The sequence below is a fragment of the Bufo bufo genome, chromosome 6 (genome assembly GCF_905171765.1).
Source record: "Bufo bufo chromosome 6, aBufBuf1.1, whole genome shotgun sequence".
Classification (NCBI taxonomy): Eukaryota; Metazoa; Chordata; class Amphibia; order Anura; family Bufonidae; genus Bufo; species Bufo bufo.
The window spans coordinates 137,638,978-137,659,791 of NC_053394.1; the positions used below are offsets into that span (position 1 = coordinate 137,638,978).

The following is a 20,814-nucleotide window of genomic DNA, read 5'->3' on the forward strand; positions in this document are numbered from 1 at the left end:
GTGAGGTGATTGACTTGGGCATTGCATAACATTCCACTTCTTTCCCTTAAACTCTTTGGTTGCTTTTGCTATATGCTTTGGGTCATTGTCCATCTGCACTGTGAAGCGCCGTCCAATAAGTTCTGAAGCATTTGGTTGAATACGAGCAGATAATATTGCCCGAAACACTTCATAATTCATCCTGCTGCTTTTGTCAGCAGTCACATCATCAATAAATTCAAGAGAACCAGTTTCATTGGAAGCCATACATGCCCACGCCATGACACTACCACCACCATGCTTCACTGATGAGGTGGTATGCTTAGGATCATGAGCAGTTCCTTTCCTTCTCCATACTCTTCTCTTCCCATCACTCTGGTACAAGTTGATCTTGGTCTCATCTGTCCATAGGATGTTGTTCCAGAACTGTGAAGGCTTTTTTAGATGTCGTTTGGCAAACTCTAATCTGGCCTTCCTGTTTTTCAGGCTTACCAATGGTTTACATCTTGTGGTGAACCTTCTGTATTCACTCTGGTGAAGTCTTTTCTTTATTGTTGACTTTGACACACATACACCTACGTCCTGAGAGTGTTCTTGATCTGGCCAACTGTTGTAAAGGGTGTTTTCTTCACCAGGGAAAGAATTCTTCTGTCATCCACCACAGTTATTTTCCGTGGTCTTCCGGGTCTTTTGGTGTTGCTGAGCTCACCGGTGCGTTCCTTCTTTTTAAGAATGTTCCAAATGTTGTTTTGGCCACGCCTAATTGCCATCTCTCTGATGGGTTTGTTTTGTTTTTTCAGCCTAATGATGGCTTGCTTCACTGATAGTGACAGCTCTTTGGATCTCACCTTGAGAGTTGACAGCAACAGATTCCAAATGCAAATACCACACTTGAAATTAACTCTGGACCTTTTTATCTGCTCATTGTAATTGGGATAATGAGGGAATAACACACACCTGGCCATGGAACAGCCGAGAAGCCAAATGTCCCATTACTTTTGGTTCCTTAACAAGTGGGAGGCACATATGCAAACTGTTGTAATTCCTACACCGTTCACCTGATTTGGATGTAAATACCCTGAAATTAAAGCTGACAGTCTGCAGTTAAAGCACATCTTGTTCGTTTAATTTCAAATCCATTGTGGTGGTGTATAGAGCCAAAAATGTTAGAATTGTGTTAATGTCCCAATATTTATGTACCTGACTGTATGTCTCCGTATAACCATACCTCCTTATCAGCCAAATTGGTGTCCATATGTAATGGACATTTTAGCATCTATATAATAGTACATCCCTTTTTTCTATAAGTATCATCTAAATTAGCATCCGTATAATAGTAGTACCTCCTTATGTTATTTTATAACAGTATCAGTCTTAGTAGTGTAAATATACTGTAACAGTGCCTCCTTATCAACCATATTGGTGCCTTGATAACAGTAATAGCTGTACTGTCATCCATATAATACTGTGCATAGCAGTGTACTGTTCTGTATGATTGTCAAAAGTGCTGAGTGCTCTCATGACTACATTATTGGGCATTGTGATGTGGCCCTTTTTCAAGCTGCTCCTGTTCTTATACACCATAGCTGTATAAACACAAATATTTTTTTCCAGGACCGCTCAGTGCACCTTGTACCTCCTCCCCTATGCCCTCCAGACACTACAATCAAGCCTTACCTTTCTCAGGGATTTGTGATGCACTTGAAAATGTGACCCTAGACGACCAGGACAATGGCGAACAGTGTGCAGATATCACCTCGGCAGAACAGCTCCTCACATGAACCCTCCACCTGTTTCTGCTGCACACTAAGAGTTCTGTCAAGGACTATATGACCAGCTGCTATGTCAGTGCCTACTGATGCCTTATTACATCCTAATGGCAATTCATTTTTACATATTTTCATTAGAAACATTTGTTAATTGTTTACAGTAAATTGGTGGTTTACCGTACAAAATCTTTATTGTTCTCTCTTGGGAAAACTGAGTAAAAAATAATATGGTTGATTACAATTCCTGCATCGATAGTCACTTTTCCACATTCCTGTCTGACAAGGTATTCTGGCATACCGTCTTCATAAATATCGTCATTGTGTTTCAACAACCTTAATGTAGTGCAGAAAAAGTCTTCTCACCCCTGGCCGGACATTTGATTAACTGTACTTTTGGGGAGCAAAGTCTTAATTGGGGAGATGTAACTTGAAGCTACAGGTCCCTGGTGCAGAATCTGTAAAAAGGTACCCGACCTACAAAGTGCCATTTATAATGCAGATGTCTTTAATGGAAGATAGGCTCTCCCAGGCACAACTGCCACCTCTGTATCCCCTATAGCTACACCCTTGGACCTCAGCCTCTATAAGCCCAACATGCCTCAATAGAACATTTGAGTATACTACCGCAAAGAAGTAGAAGATATACAGTGGACAAAAGAAGCTATGTATACCTATGTATAGATGAATTGCTCAGATGATCACGCCTGGCTTCTCAATCAATGCATGCAGTAGGCACCTCAAGCTTCTGCCTAAGGTGGCAAAAGAAACAAGCAATGACAATTATGGGTATATGGGTACACAGCAATTTTGGAAGCAACATATGTTGTGTGCCCAAGTATCGCAGTGTAGCAGGGCAGCAATAGAAATGCATGAGGTCCCAGCACAACACATTTGCATCAACCCCAGAAATGTAAAAAAAAAAATCCAGCGGGATTTTTTGTGACTCTGGGGTCGTGCGAGTCACGCTGCCACCCCATTCATTTCCAATATTCCATGGACACAAAGCTGAGGTAATTAGGACTCTTTCCTGTCCAGGTTAACTCTGTAGCTGCTGGGCTGCAAACAATGGACATCAGAGAGTTAAGTCACATTATGGTCTTGTGTGATGGTGCTGGACAATCTGTCTTGTAGGCCATTAGGCCCAAACATGCAAGCCGTGCTGCGACCCATTAATTTCTATAGGATCACCTCTACACTGCAACGCCCCTGTGATCCATGACTGTAACCAGTGTCGCCATGTAGCTGTCTCCCATAGGTATGCAACAAGGCTTGTGGCTTTGAGCACTTGCTGACTGATTGGGCAGATAGTTTCACTGATTTTGGTGGAAGCACCATCAATGATATGGAAACTTAGAGTAAAGCAAAGTGGTCTCTATTCAATGACATGCTTTGCAGCTGCTAGTGGTCTCATTCTCCAGGCCTGTATCCGATTTGACATATTTTGGCAAAACCAGGAGCATATTATGGAACTGAAAGGTTTACTGTGGTCTTGTGCCTAACATGTGGTCTAAAGGGCCTCCAGCTTATTGGTGGTGCTTGCATATTTAAGCCCTGTACATAGTATTTTTGGGCACAACTTGGTGATATTATTTCCCTTACATACTAACCAGCAGTGCAAGAATGGGATATTCTGCCATTGTGTACTGGTAGGATAGCTTTAATAAACTAATTGTTTCATTAACTCCCTACTCTGTTAAATGTTGAATCACAAAGATCCCAAAATGAAAGTGGCTTCCTAGTAGCACCAGGTAAATTAAAATCATGGGTATTTCCTTCAACTTAGACCCCTCTGTAGTATCCATATATACAGAGTAAGAGCAGACACTGAGAATTACACCCAGTATACAGAATAGAAGTGGTACTATTCAGTGTAAATACAGAATAAGAGCTCATACTGAGAATTACACCCAGTATACAGGACAAGAGAAGTGGTACTGTGCAGTGTCCATATAAACAGAATAAGAGCAGATACTGAGGATTACACCCGGTTAAGAATTATTTCAGGAGCTGTATGTCTGCGGTGGGAGGAATGAGGTGGGTATAACTGCAATATAATGTATAGAAGAGATGGATCCAACCTGTGGTGGGGGAAATAAGAATATATGTTGGTACCTGAAGCGCTGTAGCAGGAGGATAAGCTGGAGCGCTGCCGCCTGGTCCCTGTATGTGTGTGCGTACGATCGGTGGTGTGGTTGTAAAGCAGGCTGAAGAGGGAAGTGATACGAGTGTCCAGTGTCCACCTGAACGGCGGCTTGACCCCCGCCTAAGGTGTTGTCTCGGACACAGTCGGCGGCACCAACCAGTTACTTGCCGTTTTCCCAGTGTGCCTTCATTGTGGTTGCACCCTATCCGGTGCAACCCAAACAGGTAAGCAGAATTTACTCACCTTAATTTAGAGGACACTGTTTTGCCTCTACATACTCACCCTATGAGCGCCTTCTCTTCCTCTGTCCATTTCTTACAGGACTAAGGGAAAACATTAGAAATAAACAATACCCTTCTGTCCTAATAAGCAGAAAATTTTTGATTTAGTAAGACGTAATCTCGTAGTGAGGGCCTCCTTGACTTACAGAATTTAGAATAGACTACCCAAGAGCTGTATCTTTTGAAAACCTGGGACACAAATAATGTGACTATTTCCTCCCACTATAGATATTAAAAACGATTACTAGCTAAAGAAACTGAAATGGCAAAGCTTGTTCTTGCCCAACTTGCATGGGCAGTGACTTTTTTTTAAAGGGATTATTCAGAATTATTAAAACATGGCTGTTTTTTCCAGAAACCGCACCACACTTATTTACAGCCTGTGAGAGGCATTACAGCTCTGCTGTATGGTCTTCAATAGAGTTAATACCAGAGCAGTGGCCAGGTTTTGGGTGGCCCCAATGCTACTCTGGGTCCCCTGGACACCACTAAGGTAATAAAGGGGGTTGTCCGGGATTGGGGACATTGGTGTAATAGTACTAGAGTGACATACATATTACATACATGTCCTACCTTTGCCACATATTTCTGAACCCCCGTTTTCATATAGGATATTCTTAGCCAGAAGCGACTGTTTTCTTATACTCTGATGTACCGGGTCTCTTGCAGGCGAGCTGAAGCCTCTTCTTCCGGCCGCTCAGGGAGCCCGGTGACATCACCGGCACTGATGGGCGGTCTTTAGCGCTGCTCTAGCCAGTAAAACAGCTAGGGCAGCGCTAAAGCCAGCCCATCAGAGCCAGTGACGTCACCGAACACACTGCTGGGCGGAAGCCTTCACCCGGCAGTGTGTTATTGTAAACAAAAGAGCCCTGTGCGATTTAGCATCGGCATGAACTGCTCCGATGCTCAAGTCAGGGGGGCTGCCTGGGTGAAAAAGGAGGTTTGTCCAGGTTCAGCTCTGAACCCGGACAACCCCTTTAAGTGTTCCGATAGTAAGGCCTGGTGCACCCCAATGGGAAGTCAGTCCAAAGAGTTAGGGTTTTCAGTAAACCAGTTTGCTTCTTTACAGGAGGAACTCAAGTGCAAAAAAATACAGGCAATGGGGTCTCCAGTCTCTTCTGGTAGAAGGTTCATGCTGAGGAAAGGACTGAGCTAGCTGTCCACCTGGCCAACAGGTCTGGAGGCCCAGAGTATGTAGCTCAGTGGTTCAGCTGGCTCCCTGGTCAAAGGGCTAGTGACCCAGAGTCTGTGGCAGAGTACCCTCCAACTCAGTGGGCCAGATTTATCATTAGCTCAGGTCAGAATAATGGAGTGAAAAAGTCCCAAAAAAGTCCCAAACGCTAAAACTGCGCACAAATTTGCGACTTTTTTCTGCTCTGCACTATGCTCGCCAGTTTTCTGAAAGTGGGCGTGTTTTCTTATGTAAATGAATCTCTAGACAGATTTACTATTGGGACTATTTAAAAAAGTCGCAAAAAAGTCGCAAAAAAGTCCCAATTTCACTCCAGTGAGGACCATGCTTATCTTATGAGACTTTTTAATAGAACATGCGACTTTTTCATAAAAACGTGCGACTTTTTCATAAAAACGTGCGACTTTTGTAAAGCTGCTTACTGACGGATAAACTGCTACCGTCAAACCACATTTATTACAGTCTTAAAGGGCCGATCATAAATCTGACTTGGCTAAAACTGACTTTAGCCATATGTGAAAGTGGAGTGAGCTGTCAGAGTCATGATAAATCTGGCCCAGTGTCTTTGGGTCACTTGTGCAGTGTGGCAGAATACTGGTCCCTATCTGCAGACAACTAGGGGCTCTGACTGCTCTCCTTTTATACATTTTATAACCGAACAAGAATCGTGCGCTCCTGCAATGCCAGTCCGGTATTTCATGGACAGTGTTCCACGGACGTCTGCATGAGGCTTAACAGAAACAATGTTGCAATTTCTGCCTGCCATAGACTTGTATTGAGCCTCAGTACAAGTCAGTGGTAATAACTAAGCAGTTTTCAGATGTAAACAGGTAGACAGAGCTAACCAGACAGTCAAAAAGTCATTGGGCCAGATTTATCATTAGCTCAGGTCAGAATAATGGAGTGAAAAAGTCCCAAAAAAGTCCCAAACGCTAAAACTGCGCACAAATTTGCGACTTTTTTCTGCTCTGCACTATGCTCGCCAGTTTTCTGAAAGTGGGCGTGTCTTCTTATGTAAATGAATCTCTAGACAGATTTACTATTGGGACTATTTAAAAAAGTCGCAAAAAAGTCGCAAAAAAGTCCCAATTTCACTCCAGTGAGGACCATGCTTATCTTATGAGACTTTTTAATAGAACATGCGACTTTTTCATAAAAACGTGCGACTTTTTCGTAAAGATGTGCGACTTTTGTAAAGCTGCTTACTGACGGATAAACTGCTACCGTCAAACCACATTTATTACAGTCTTAAAGGGCCGATCATAAATCTGACTTGGCTAAAACTGACTTTAGCCATATGTTAAAGTGGAGTGAGCTGTCAGAGGAATGATAAATCTGGCCCATTGTTTTTTCCCTTCAAACTTAGCTCTGCATATTCTTTTATTTTAACTGTGGAAAATTACCAACTTATCATAGGTTAAAAAGTCTCAAAGCCTCAGTATTAGCTGTCTGTGTATTAACACTTTCCACAGCACAGTGCAAATCGTAAAAAGGAACAGAATATATTGCAACCATAAAATATAATTCAACAATATTGAAGTGTATCAGTGCAAAAAAATGGCATAAAAATCACTGTGCAAGTTAATCCAAAGTGCAACAAGTAGGGAGTTAACAGCCTTTCATAGCTCCATGGCCCTACACCAGACAAACCTATGGACACTTGTGATGCTTTTTCTGGAAAGACTTAACCGCTATTTTATGGATGCTATCTTGTCTTCACCTATAGTATTAAATGGACTACTCAAATTCCAATGTGTGTTATTGTTTCTATTCTAAAATATACTTTTTGTACCACATTCTCTTCAATCTCTACTTGTAATTGAATGGGAATCTTCATTGCTTTCTTCCAGGGGATAAAAATTTGTCCCAGAGGTGCTCAATTCAGTACTCAACAGCTCTGCTTTACACACTGTAACCTGCCCTGTACCCCTTTAAACACTAGTAAGTGGGTATACAATAACCACCACTGGACTAGGATAACTGATTGTCAATATAACAGTGGCCTGTCCACTCAGGTAAAGGAGGCCCGTGGAGGTGTTGGATGGATAGTACAATGAACAAAGTAAAACTAGCAGCACAGTTTCGGAAAACTAAACTGACATTGGGTAATACTGGCAAAAGAATTCCGAGATTATACCATAGAATTTTGCCTATTCTACCATGTAAATTTATCTGACCTCCTTAAACCGTACCCATTTCAAATGACTTCAAGAATAAGCTGCTGTGTTTACATGAGGAATGACTTTCTGGCCATTGTGAGACTCGTGTTTTTTTACAGGTTCTCTATAATTCCAGTTTTCCCTGAGCTAATAGGTGAGGACTAGCTGCTATGATATCCCCTATACACTGCACAGAGGAGAAAGTGAGGGCCAAAGGTGCGAAGCTAGTGCAAGCCTGACATAACAGGGTTTGCAGGGGAGAGCAGGAAAGGTAATAGTTTGAAAGAAGTGGTGTTAGGGCTGTGGTGGGTAGGGATTGGAAAAGGGTCACATGGGCCGGGGAGGAGTTAGGAGAGGGGTATGTGACACCTGGCTAAAAAGGGTCCGTTAGAGTCATCTGGAGCAGGACCTCAGAACGGCCTGCCCTCCCTCTTGTTACGTGGCTTGTGGGTCCTTTGTTTATATTTGTGGAGCACCTGTCACGGCAGCTTACGAGGAGATCATGCATTGAACAGATGGAGGTGGTAGTTGGAGAACCATTGGAGAGATGCGTGCCCCCCCCCCCCCCCCTCCTCCAACAATGTGGTGTAAGGGATCAGTTTCCAGAGGTTATCATCCCTGAGTCAGTGTGTTGCGACTGGGGATGTCAGGGCAACCATGACCTCCTCTCCTGACAACCTGTCCAAGTTTTAATATGTTTATAGCATGTTCTTTAATAAAGAGGCTGCTGTGGCCAACCTTTTACTTTGTCACAGTGTCAAGACTAGTTATTTTACAGTTAGATAGATGCTACTGCTCTGCAATATGTAAAAAGCTGTATTTTTCTGATAGGATATTACAAAAGTTTCTTATATTTGATTGTACTATTGATTTATACAAAATTTGTACATGAATAGTGCCTACTAATTGGCCAGGATCTAAAAGAAATGCTGAATTATTCTAGAAACAATACCATAACTGTCCTATTGGTTATGTCTGGTTTCAAAGCTGAGCTTTATTGAAGTGAAAGGGTAAGATATGGAATACCACACTCAAGCTGTGGACAGGTGTGGTACTGCTTTGTGGAAGATAGCTTTTTTTTTTTACTCTTTTACAAGTCTGTTCCACTTCCACCAGTTTTATTTTAACATGCGTTACTATCTCCCATTTGCTTTTCCAGCACAGTCACCACAAAACTCAGTTGACCATCATATTTTTGCTCTTTATTTTCCAAATTGCATAAACAGAATATACATTCTTTTTCAAGTATTTACCATAAGGCCAAAATAAAAGCAGTAGAAATATTTCTAGAATATAGCCAGACATACCACAAACCGTGAAAGAGGAAAAACAAGTTAAATCAAAAAAAGGCCAAGACTCCTTTTCCCATACTGGGTGTGCCAAGTGATTCACACAACATTAAAGCCTGAATTCAAAATGTGCAGCAGATAAGGTGCAAAATTCTTGTAGAAATCAATGCAAGAAAAAAGGATTTTAATATTAAATTTTAAATATTTAATAAATATGGTGAAATTATATTCTATAACCACAGCCACCAAGTCCCTCCCTCTGTGTTATCAGCCTATTAGTCAATAATCAGGAATCATTAGGCTATAAAATAGATAATTTAGATTTTTGACCCTTCATCCTTCCAGGATGCAGGGAATGTCGATTGAGCAAAAAACTTAAAAAGGTAATTTTATTCAGATGAACCTAGTCATCAGAAGTAGACACCACAAAAGATAAAGTTACAACATTCAGATAGACATTTAAAATTAAAAAAAAGGACCCTTGAGGCTATGTCACCTCTGAGTCCCAGTGCGCACATATTCATTATTTTATGAATGTCAGTGGGGTTTTCATAAAGAAGGTTCTTCGAGAACAGATAATCAGTTCTGGAGTAAAAGCCCAGATTTCAGACTGGTTTTTCTTAATGTCTTGGCAGTATGGCAGAAGATTCTGAAATGCTACGAGACTTCAAGGAGCTGTCTCTGAACGCACTTTGTTGGCTTGAATCTAGAACATCCAAGATATATTCCTCACATTTTATACAAATGTCCACGGAAGTCCAGTTGTACATAATCCTCTTGTAAAAGGAAAGTTCTTCCACTAATTGTTTGGGTTCAAAGACCAGGGGAACACTAATGAGGAAACAAGATGTGATTAGGTCAATTTTGGACTTATCAAGCAATCATACTTCAAATTTTGGTATGCAAATGCAACATGGGAGAATGAATATATAAAACTTTTCTGCTGACTAATACTTCTGGTCAATACCTAAATCAGAGCTTTTAGGGCAGCAGAGACATTTACCACAGTTAATTTCCAATATGCTTAAATTCTTGTTTGCACCTAACACATTTATAAAAAGGACACGGGGAGAAGTGTTATGGTCGCGAGCGCTTTTTAGGGTACGGACACATTACAGTCATCAAAAATTCCCTTGGGTGATCACATCCTTAAAACGTGGAGAGAAAACAAAGCTCTAATAACATTATGGCTGTATTCACTTATTACATTCTGGTCATGTAGTTTGTAACAAGGCAGAGATAAAATTTACATAAAGACCACATCTGGTAGAGGCCTCAGTGCAAGTGCCCATTGGTTCATGATGCGCCGCAGCCCTAAAAGGCAGCTATTACAGGTAGAGATGAGCGAACCAGTCAAGTTTAGTTTCAGGTCCAGTTCACTGAATTTTTTTTTTAAAGTTCAGTTTGGACCCGAATCGATTCAGGCCAAACCGAAGTTGCGCCAATTGTCCTGAAAGTCGGTATACAATCCTCTACCCTCCTAGGACTCTTTAGGAAAAAGTATTTTTGTTTATTTTTTATGAAATTTCCCCCCCTCCAATATCCACCCTCCCCAAGATATGAAATGCAATCACAGGAATAGTAAATGTCTAAGTGACACTGATATACATAGCTAAGGTTAAACGCACATTTTACAGTGTTATCATATAGCGTGTTTTAAAAGAATGCACCACATGCTTTTCATATTCCAGTTACCAAAAATTGTCCCGTATCGGAGCAGATGATGTTTAACCCCTTCAGGACTAGGCTGTTTTTTGGAAATTTGACCTGCGTCACTTTGTGGTAATAGCTTTGGAACGTTTTTACTTATCCAAGCCATTCTGAGACTGTTTTCTCGTGACACATTGTGCTTTATGATAGTGGTAAATTTAAGTCAATATTTTTCATTTTTATTTTTAAAAGATACCAAATTTACAAAAAGATTGGAAAAATTCCCAACTTTCTAAATTTCAATTTCTCAGTTTTTAAAACAGATAGCGATACCTCATATAATAGTCATTACTTTACATTTCCTATAGGTCTACTTCATGTTTGGATCATTTTGTGAATGCCATTTTATTTTTTGGGGACGTTAGAAGGTTAGAAGCAAATCTTGAAATTTTTCAGAAAATTTCCAAAACCCTCTGTAAGGCCCAGTTCAGATCTGAAGCCACTTTGCGAAGCTTACGTAATAGAAACCACCCATAAATGGCCCCATTTTAGAAACTACACCCTTCAAGGTATTCAAAACTGATTTTATAAACTTTGTTAACCCTTTCGGTGTTCCACAAGAATTAAAGCGGTTGTCTCATCATAGACAATAGGGGCATATCGCTAGGATATGCCCCCATTGTCTGATAGGTGCGGGTCCCACACCTATATCAAGAACGGAGCCCCCCAAGGTGGTGGCTGGAGGACTCTGGTCCAGCCGCCACCAAGCCTGCTCCCCATAGAAGTGAATGGGAGCGTACCGCGCATTCGCAACCCTCGCTCCCATTCATTTCTATGTGGTCGATGGAAATAGCCGAGCCAGCTCTTTGTTATTTACGCCGTCCCCATAGAAAATGAATAGAGGGCGGCTGCGCATGTGCAGTGCACCCTCTTTACTTGCATGGCTCCGTTCTCAATATAGGTGCGGGTCCCAGCGGTGGGACCCGCACCTATAAGACAATGGGGGCATATCCTAGTGATATGCCCCCATTGTCCATGAAGAGACAACCCCTTTAAAGGAAAATGTAGATGAAATTTCAGTATTTAATTTTTTGGCAGATTTTCGATTTTAATCTATTTTCAGTAATAAAGCAAGGGTTAAAAGCCAAACAAAACTCAATATTTATTACCCTGATTCTGTAGTTTACAGAAACACCCCGTAAACAGCAGGGCGAAGGAAAGGAACGCCATTTGGCACAGTTTTTATTTACAATGTTCATCTGACAGGTTAGATCATGTGCTATTTTTATAGAGCAGGTTGTTACGGATGCGACAATACCAAATATGACAACTTTTTTGGTTGTTTGTGTCAGTTTTACATAAAGCAGTTTTGAAAAAAAATATGATTTTTTTTGTGTCTCCATATTCTGAAAGTTTTTTTTTTTGGGGGGGTGGGGTGGCGACTGTCTTATGTAGGGGCTCATTTTTGTCGGGATTAGATGACTGTTTAATTGGTACTATTTTAGGGTGCATATGACTGATCGCTTGGTATTACACTTTTTGTGATGTAAGGTGACAACAAAAATAAATAAAATGGCTTTGACAATTCTTATTTATTAGATCATGTGATATTTTTATACAGCAGGTAGTTACAGACGTGGTGAAACCTAATATGTCTACTTTTTAATTTATTTAAGTTTTACACAGTAAAAGCATTTTTGAAACAAAAAAAAATATATATAACATGTTTTAGTGTCTCCATATTCTGAGAGCCATAGTTTATTTATTTATTTTTTTGGGTGATAGTCTTAGGTAGAGTCTCATAGGGTAGGGTGATGGTGACGGTTTGATTGGTACTATTTTGGGGGGCATACGCTTTTTGATCACTTGGTGTTGCACTTATTGTGATGTAAGGTGACAAAAAAAATAAAAAATTATTATCGTTTTAGCACAGTTTTTATTTTATTTTTTCTACGGCGGTCAGGTGAGGGGGTGGATCATGTGATATTTTTATAGAGCCGGTCGTTATGGATGTGACAATACCCAATATGTCTGGTTCTTTTTTTTTCAATTTTTTTTTTTTTTTTTTACAATTATGTGTTTTATTTTGGGAAATCGTTTTAACATTTTTTTTACTTGAAACTTTTTTTTATTATGAAAAACTTTACTTTTTATTTTTGTCCCATTCTGGGACTTCAACTTCTGAGGTCTGATCCCCTCTGCAATGCATTACAATGGATTCTGTATTGTAATGCATTGCCTGTCTGCTTTTATGCCGACAGCCTGCCTGTGAGAGCCAGCCTAAGGGGTTGGATCTCACAGGCTTTCGTAGAAGGCAAGCCCCAATGCATATGGAAGGCATCGGGCTGCCTTCTCTGCCATCAGGTCCCAGTCACTGCAGCGCGGAGCCCCGATGTATATGCGGAGGGCACCCGTACCCTCCGCAGGCCGTGGTCAGCTTTGACCGCGGCATAAAAGGAGTTAATACGCCAGCATCAGTGTTTTTACTGATGCCGGCGTACGCAACATGGGCCTGGCCGTCAGTGACTGCCGGGTCCGTGCCGCTGATTGGGCAGGTGCAGCTCCTGCACCCGCCTGATCAGCCCGCCGTACATGTATGGCGCTGGTCCTTCAGTCACATTCACCAGCGCCGTACCTGTACGGCAAGGGTCCTCTAGGTTAAACACACTGGTCTCAGTCGGCGGGTGTTATTCAGGTGGTTATGGGGTGTTCTATCCTGCTGTCGCTCAAGGTTCTCTGGAGCACTCGCCTCATGCAGCCATCTTACACGGCTGGCAAACCACCCCCCCCGAACCATTAGTTTTTTTACAAGAAATAGGGTTGAGTAAAAGCCTCTCGTCACCTCCTGTCTTGGAACTTCCACCAACACTGTTTTCGTACAGGGAAAAAAAACTCTGAAATGATGGCTGCCTGTCTTGGGGGGTCTGACCGATAACCTGTTATCACAAATTTTTCTACCGGCAACTTTAATCTTAAGCCTTACCCTCTCTTAGAACAGAAATGATTCAGTGGCTGTTGGAGATTTTTTTGCCACTGACCTGAAAAACTAGACAGACGACCCCCCCCCCCCCCACACTAGTGGCCTGGCGTCATTGGGGCTGTTTGAGGCATCTGACCCAAAAAAAAAAAAACACCTTAGACTTCTTTAGCTGCTCCCGCAAACTGTCTAGTTCTATCCCTCCCACTGAAACCCTGTCTATTAAACCTGGGACGGAGGGATCTCCTAGAGGGCTGCTGACTGGTGGAACGAAAGCCCTTTTTTATCAGAGGCCTTTTCAAGTAAATCAAGGATCGGCCCAAATAAGCATTCATCCTGACACTGAATGGCGCAAAGCATCTCCATTACAGCTCTTTAACCAGATAGCTCTACAAGCAGAGTTGGATAAGGCGGAAGCTCTGGCAGATAACCTTAATGAGTCTGTGGAAGCATCAGCCATGAAATCCAGAGCATTATATATAGTAGGGAAAGAGGATAATAACTGCTCCCTAGGGTTACCCCCTTTTATGTGAGCCTCCAGCTCCCCCACCCATGCTTTTAGGGATCTCACAACAGAAGTGGCAGCGATTGAGAGTTTAAAGGCCCCCGCCAAGGCTTCCCAATTCTTTAAATAAATGTCTGCCTTCTGTCCATCCGATCTTTAATAGAACCCAAATCCTCAAAGGGAAGCGCAGCTTTTTTTAGACATCTTAGCTACTAGGGCATCAAGTTTTGTGGCCCTGTCCCAAGAGGCAGACACTTCTTAATAAAAAGGATATTTACATTTAACAGAGGAAGGAATAAAAAAAAACTTTCTATCAGGTTTTTTCCATTCATAAGCAATGACTGCCTGAATATTTCTATGCATGTCAAAGACCTTCCTTCTCTTGGGGCCCAGACCCTCAATCCTGAACAGACTGCAGTGGCTTTTGGTCATCTAAGCCCATGGTAGCTCCGACTGCTTTGACTAGGGAGTGAATGTTCTTGGCATGAAAGAGTGGCTTCATCAGAGGATTTATTAGATGAAAGCTATTCTCCCTCTTCCTCCAGTCCTGAAAATACATCACTGTCACTGGAGGGGGGGGTTAGATGCAACTGCAGAGGTACTAGGGCGATTCCTTAGCAGACCACTAACCAACTCTTTTACCTCCTCACGGATCATCTGCTTGATGCTGCCCATCAGGGACGGAGCTTCCTCCTCCATTAACTTGCTTACACACGCTTGACAAAGGGATTTTGCCCAAGCAGAGGATAGCTTTCTTTTACATACAGCACAACCCTTGTCCTTTACTCTGGAGACTTTTCTAGAAGACTCCTTAAATACCTAAACACAGATGACACCCATGAGTAACCTGCATCAGAAATATCAGTGGTACCGGCGTATCATTGGTGGAGTCTGCTGTTCCCACAGCAATATCAGCCAGAATGGAGGAACTGCCAGCTTCTTCCACCCAGAATGGCAGTGAGCTGGCTGGGCTTCTCTCATCCGGCACGCGTACCGGCTCCCCCCTCTTCCGGTCATACAGTGCTGGCTTCCTCTTACTGCTGCAACCCAGAAGTACTTCCCCCCACATGTGCCGACAGCCAGACATGCGATCACGGCCGCAGACGTCCTGGAAAGCCAAAACCCTCCCGGACCGAGAAGGAGAGAGAGAAAGAGGCCCAGTCTCTGCAGCAGCTCCTAAAGGAGGCTTATGCCGCCGAGGAAAGACCTTTTAATACTATAAACAGTTAGGACGCCAGCAGCTCCTTTTAAATTTTTCTTAGCGGTTCCAAATTCCACCTGTCCCTTAGGACAGGAAACACAACTGGAGGTAGAGTGGGTGGACCCTCTTTTAAAGCGGTTCTGGTTCCTGTTTCCTGTCCCAAGGAGGCGGAGGCTGTCTCTCCAGAGGTGGTGTCATAGGTGAAGGGGAAAAAAAAAGTTGCATCAGGACTCACCTGGAATAATCCCAGTACATGACCTCCCTGAGGAACATCCGATTTTTCTGTTCTTGGCAGTAAGGATCATTGTCCAGAGTCAAGACCAAAGCTTTGAAGAAGCTTACCGGAAGATGCAGGCATTGCTTGAAAGGCATCAACATCTGTACAGAAGAATACACATTTAATAATATACAAATGTAGCAGCGCTAAACTTTACTGCGATATCACGTCTCACCACGACACACAAGTCATTAAAAAGTCAATTAAAAGACTTAACGAGTTAAAAAGGGGATTCCGGTAAAGTAACTTAATTTTTGAAAAACTGCATAAGGCTACATGCAGACGTTTTGCTGTCTGCAAATTGTGGATCCGCAAACAAAATGGATGACATCTGTATGCCATCTGTTTTTTTTGCGGATCCAGTTAACCTGTTTGAGACACATGACGTACCAGTATGGCATGCTGTCCCGGTACTTAAGGACACATGACGTACAGGTACATCATGTGTATTTCCGATCACCGCCGCCCGGGGGGCAGTGATCGGAACAAGATGGCTGCTCAAATCATTGAGCAGGCACCTTGGCTAAATGCGCGGGGGGGGGGGTCCCGTGACCCCCCTGTGTCGGTGATCGCCGCAAACTGCAGGTCAATTCAGACCTGCGGTTTGCGGCTTTTTATGGTGCGGCGGTGCCATCGGGTCCCAATGGGGCTGTAGGGGGACCCGATGGCATGGAAGGCAGCGCGATGCCTTCCGGTGGCGAGCCTGTGAGATCCTGTGACAGCCAATGCATTCCAATACTTCTGTATTGGAATGCATTGTAAAGGATTAGACCCCCAAAAGTTGAAGTCCCAAAATGGGACGAAAAATAAAGTAAAAAAAAAAAAAAAAAATTTAGTTTCAAGTAAAAATAAACAAAAACTTCATTTTCCCCAAATAAAGTAAAAAATAAAAAATTGGTAAAAAATATCGACAGGCTCTATAAACATATCACATGACCTAACCCCTCAAATGAACACCGTAAAAAATAAAAACTGTGCTAAACAAACAATTTTGTGTCACCTTACAATCACAAAAAGTGTAATAGCAAGCGATCAAAAAGCCATATGCACCCCAAAATAGTACCAATCAAACAGTCATCTCATCCCGCAAAAAATGAGACCCTACCTAAGATAATCGCCCAAAGACAGAAAAAACTATGGCTCACAGACTATGGAGACCCTAAAACATTGTTTTTTATTTCAAAAATGAAATCATTGTGTAAAACTTACATAAATAAAATAAAAAAGTATACATATTAGATATTGACGAGTCCGTGACAACCTGGTCTATAAAAATACCACATGATCTAACCTGTCAGATGATTGTAAATAACAAAAAATATAAAAAAACGGTGCCAAAACAGCTATTTCTTGTTACCTTACAAAAAGTGTAATATAGAGCAACCAAAAATCATATATACTCTAAAATAGTACCAACAAAACTGCCACCCTATCCTGTAGTTTCTAAAATGGGTTCACTTTTTTGGAGTTTCTACTCTAGGGGTGCATCAGTAGGGCTTCAAATGGGACATGGTGTCAAAAACCAGTCCAGCAAAATCTGCCTTCCAAAAACCGTGTGGCATTCCTTTGCTTCTGCGCCCTGCCATGTGCCCGTACAGCAGTTTACGACCACATATGGGGTGTTTATGTAAACTACAGAATCAGAGCCATAAATATTGAGTTTTGTTTGGCTGTTAACCCTTGCTTTGTAACTGGAAAAAAATTAACCCCTTAAGGACTCAGCCCTATTTCACCTTAAAGGGACACTGACAGGCCAAATCAGCATATATAGTTAGATATATGACATTACAGGTCTTATACAGTCTTTTAAAAGCATATAAGTATCCCCCCTGTCCACCTTATAAAGAGCGAAATATAAAGTTTTATAACCTGCTTGTCCGGTCACCAATCTGCCCAAGGGGCGGCGTTTCATGTGAAAATGCACCCAGCCAGCCTTCCCAACTGCCGTTCACTTCGCTGGGCGGCGGCTAGAACTCTCCCCAGTCCCGATCCTGCGCATGGGCAATTCAATTGTCTATAATTAACCCCTTTGACGATGTGAGTGAGCAGCGCTCTGAAGCGCTGCTCTGAACAGTGCATGGCTGAAGCTGCAGCTTCCTCGAAGACGCAGGCAGGCTGTGTGTGTACGCAGGCACGAACTAACCACGGCGGGGCGCAGGCGCAGAAGATTGGGCATGAACGATGCCCGGACAATTGAATTGCCCATGCGCAGGATCGGGACTGGGGAGAGTTCTAGCCGCCGCCCAGCGAAGTGAATATTGATGAGCTGGGCGGGGCTTCAGAACGGCAGTTGGGAAGGCTGGCTGGGCGCATTTTCACATGAAACTGAAAAAAAATTGCTGGATGCATGCACAAACCTACACTAACAGTACCTTACAAATATATATTTGAAAAAAAACACAAGCTGCACAGTAAACTGAGCAGACAGATCAGAAAAATTGATGTTTCTGATCAGCGCTCAGCAGGTGCAGGACGCACGCACAGATATGTCCGTGCAAAAATCGACACTAACACTACCTAACTAAAATTGATTTCTAACACTAAAAGTACTTTTTACACCAAAAAATTAATTATGTTATTTATAATATTACAATTCTAAGTTATTACTCCAGGAAGGTAGGGAGTAGAATGAAGACAAATCAGAAAGGTAAGGAAGGGGTTAAAAAGCAGCCATGTTTACCCAATCTTGTAGTTCTAGACCTGCACAAAATAGGAATAGGTTGCTGAAGAGTTCCCTAAGGCCGAATGCACACGGCCGTGTTCCGCGGCCGAGAGCGGTCCGTGATATGCCAGGCTTGATTCCTGTTCAGAGCAGGAGCGCACGGCATCATTGGTTGCTATGACGCCGTGCGCTTCATGTCGCCTGCACTACAGTAATACACTCGTATAGCGTATTACTGTAGTGCAGCTGCGACATGAAGCGCACGGCGTCCTAGCAACCAATAACGCCGTGCGCTCCTGCTCTGAACAGGAATCCAGCGCAGCATACCACGGACCGCTCTCGGCCGCGGAACACGGCATAAGGGTTTGGATTTCTCCCATCATGAGACTGAGGCATTTGGTATTTTTTATATATTTGGAATTCAAGAATTTGGTGGATTAACCCTTAGAGTACCAGGCGATTCTGTTTTTTGGGGTTTTCGTTTTTCACTCCGTGCCTTCCCAGAGTCATGACTTTATTTTTCCATACACATAGCCTTGTAAGGGCTTATTGTTTTAAGGCACAAGTTGTAATTTCTAATGGCACCATTTACAGTTGCATACAATGTAGTGGGAAGCAGAAAAAACAAAAAAAAAACTTCAAATGGGGTGGAAAAGGAAATTACAACTTTAGTTTTTTTTTGTTAGTTTTTTACAGCATTCACCATGCGGTAAAATTGGCATGCTAACTTTATTCTCCAGGTCAGTACGATTACAATGATACCACACTTGTATAGCTTTTATTGTGTTTTAATTAAAAACCTTAAAAAAAAAAAAAAAAAAAGTGTTTTTAATCACCATATTCTGACCCCTGTAACTTTTTTGTAGTTATGCATATGGAGCTGTGCGAGGGCTCATTTTTTGCAGGGCGATCTGTACCATTTTGAAGACTTGACTTTAATCACTTTTTTTATAAAAAAAAATTTGGGGAGTTGAATACAAAAAAAAAAAAAAGGCAAATTGGCTGTTTTATTTTTCTGTTGCAACATTCACTGTATGGGAGTAATATATAATATTAAGGGGTTGTCCGGGTTCAGAGCTGAACCCGGACATACCCCAACATTTTCACCCAGGCAGCCCCCCAACTTTAGCTCTCCTCTGCCCTGCGCTAAATCGCTCAGGGCAAAGGCATTTTTTGGAGATCCGGTTTTCGCACGCGGTGATGCCCATGTGTATTATTTTTATTGGTTAAGTATTTTGATTGAGGAAAGGGGGGTGATTTTAACTTTTATTTCCTTTTTTTTTTTTATATACTTTAATTTTTTTAAGTCACCCTGGGTGTCTATAGCTGCAAATGATTAGATTGCCCATGGTGTTCATTGATGGCTATATAGCCTTCATTGAACACTTCATTTTCAACATAATACAGTGCTGCCACCCTGTGGCCTGTGTTGGTAAATTCGACTAGTAGCTGCTGTCATGTTACACATGCATGGTTTGCCTTTTTATTCCGTGTGTCCCTTCTCTCTTCCCCTCCTGCTGTGCTCTCTGTAAAGTCTCCTCTCCTCTCTCCCTTGCATTCTGGCTTCACCCCTCAGCTCAGCCACATGTATCCTGTTAGCTGCTCACACCATGATTTTTTGACCTATCCATTTGTTCATCAGTGTATGATCTGCACAGTTTGGAATAAACTTCTTCACGATCTACAAGGTGGTGTTTGGATCGAGTCACTGTCAGCCAATTGAACTAAGATTGATGGTTACCGCTATCTCAGCACAACTGTAAGTTAGAGATTAGACTTTCAATGCTTAGATTGGAGAGGCAGAACAGCTGCCGAAGCCTGCTTGAGACTTCGGGCTATTTGCCCAGTGTTACAGGTTCCCCGATCTCAGCCAGGGAATGCTGTTACGGGGCACACGGCTCCCGCTTATGGCCTGCTCAGATGCTGTGGTCACATTTGAAATGTATGTGATGCGCCTTATGGCTGATCACATACATGTACCACAGGTCTCTGCTGTTTGAAACTGCAGAAACCTGGCAGCTATGGCGCCTGCTGCAAGAGCGAGCGCCATGCTTAGAGTCCTGGCCAGTGTCGTACATGTGCGGCGCTGGTAGGGAAGGGTTTAATCCTTTGCCTGCTTATAGAATTATATTCAAACTTGTTATCTTACCTCTATATGACATTCAGGGCAGATTGTTCTGCAAAAAAAAAAAAAGTAAAAGAAATCTGTCAGCTCCAGAAGAGTCCTCTCAATGCATTTTACTGCTGGTTTGTCGTGGCACAGAATCAGAATTCAAGTATTAAAATAAATAGATAATGACCTAACCGGACTCAGCAAAAACGTACAACTCTCTAGGTGCTAAATAATCAAGCTTTCCCCATAAATAGTATGAAGCAACCATGTTCTTGACCACCCTCTAGTCAACTAATTCCCAACACAGACCATCTAGTGGGGAGGATATGGGTGCCCTCTTTGAGGGTCCTAGAGGTCAGACCACCACCGATCTAACATTTCCACCCTATCCTGTGCAAGACTGATCCAAGTTAAAAAAAAAAAACACCTCTCAAGTATCCATTTTAATCTAGTTTCTAGTACATTAAAATTCTTGTACCTGTCACAGAATTTGCAGGAGAAGAGCCAGGAGAAGAAAAGCCTCTTTCGGTGACAGCTGGAGCAAGCCTGGAAGACATGTTAGGAAAAAACAAAACATTAATCCCATGATTAGAGTAACTAAACTTTTGTATAACATT

General features: G+C 42.3%; 2 protein-coding genes across 5 annotated transcripts in view; one reads left to right on the forward strand and one right to left on the reverse strand.

Moving 5' to 3' along the window:
• The window catches only part of ZBP1 (Z-DNA binding protein 1), a 58,774-nt gene extending 56,849 nt beyond the window's left edge, over positions 1-1,925 (forward strand). For all 4 annotated transcript variants that reach the window (XM_040436674.1, XM_040436672.1, XM_040436673.1 and 1 more), the window contains one exon: positions 1,594-1,925. In XM_040436674.1, coding sequence (XP_040292608.1) covers positions 1,594-1,760 — 167 coding nt within the window. In that variant the 3' untranslated portion in view covers positions 1,761-1,925. The remainder of the gene's footprint in view (positions 1-1,593) is intronic.
• A 7,507-nt stretch (positions 1,926-9,432) lies between these two features.
• Positions 9,433-20,814, reverse strand: part of LOC121005577 (protein spire homolog 1-like) — a 37,815-nt gene continuing 26,433 nt past the window's right edge. Inside the window, exons 13-16 of the mRNA XM_040438352.1 lie at positions 20,676-20,743; positions 20,234-20,261; positions 15,381-15,523; positions 9,433-9,643 (exon numbers count right to left, since the gene is read on the reverse strand). Coding sequence (XP_040294286.1) covers positions 9,433-9,643; positions 15,381-15,523; positions 20,234-20,261; positions 20,676-20,743 — 450 coding nt within the window. The remainder of the gene's footprint in view (positions 9,644-15,380; positions 15,524-20,233; positions 20,262-20,675; positions 20,744-20,814) is intronic.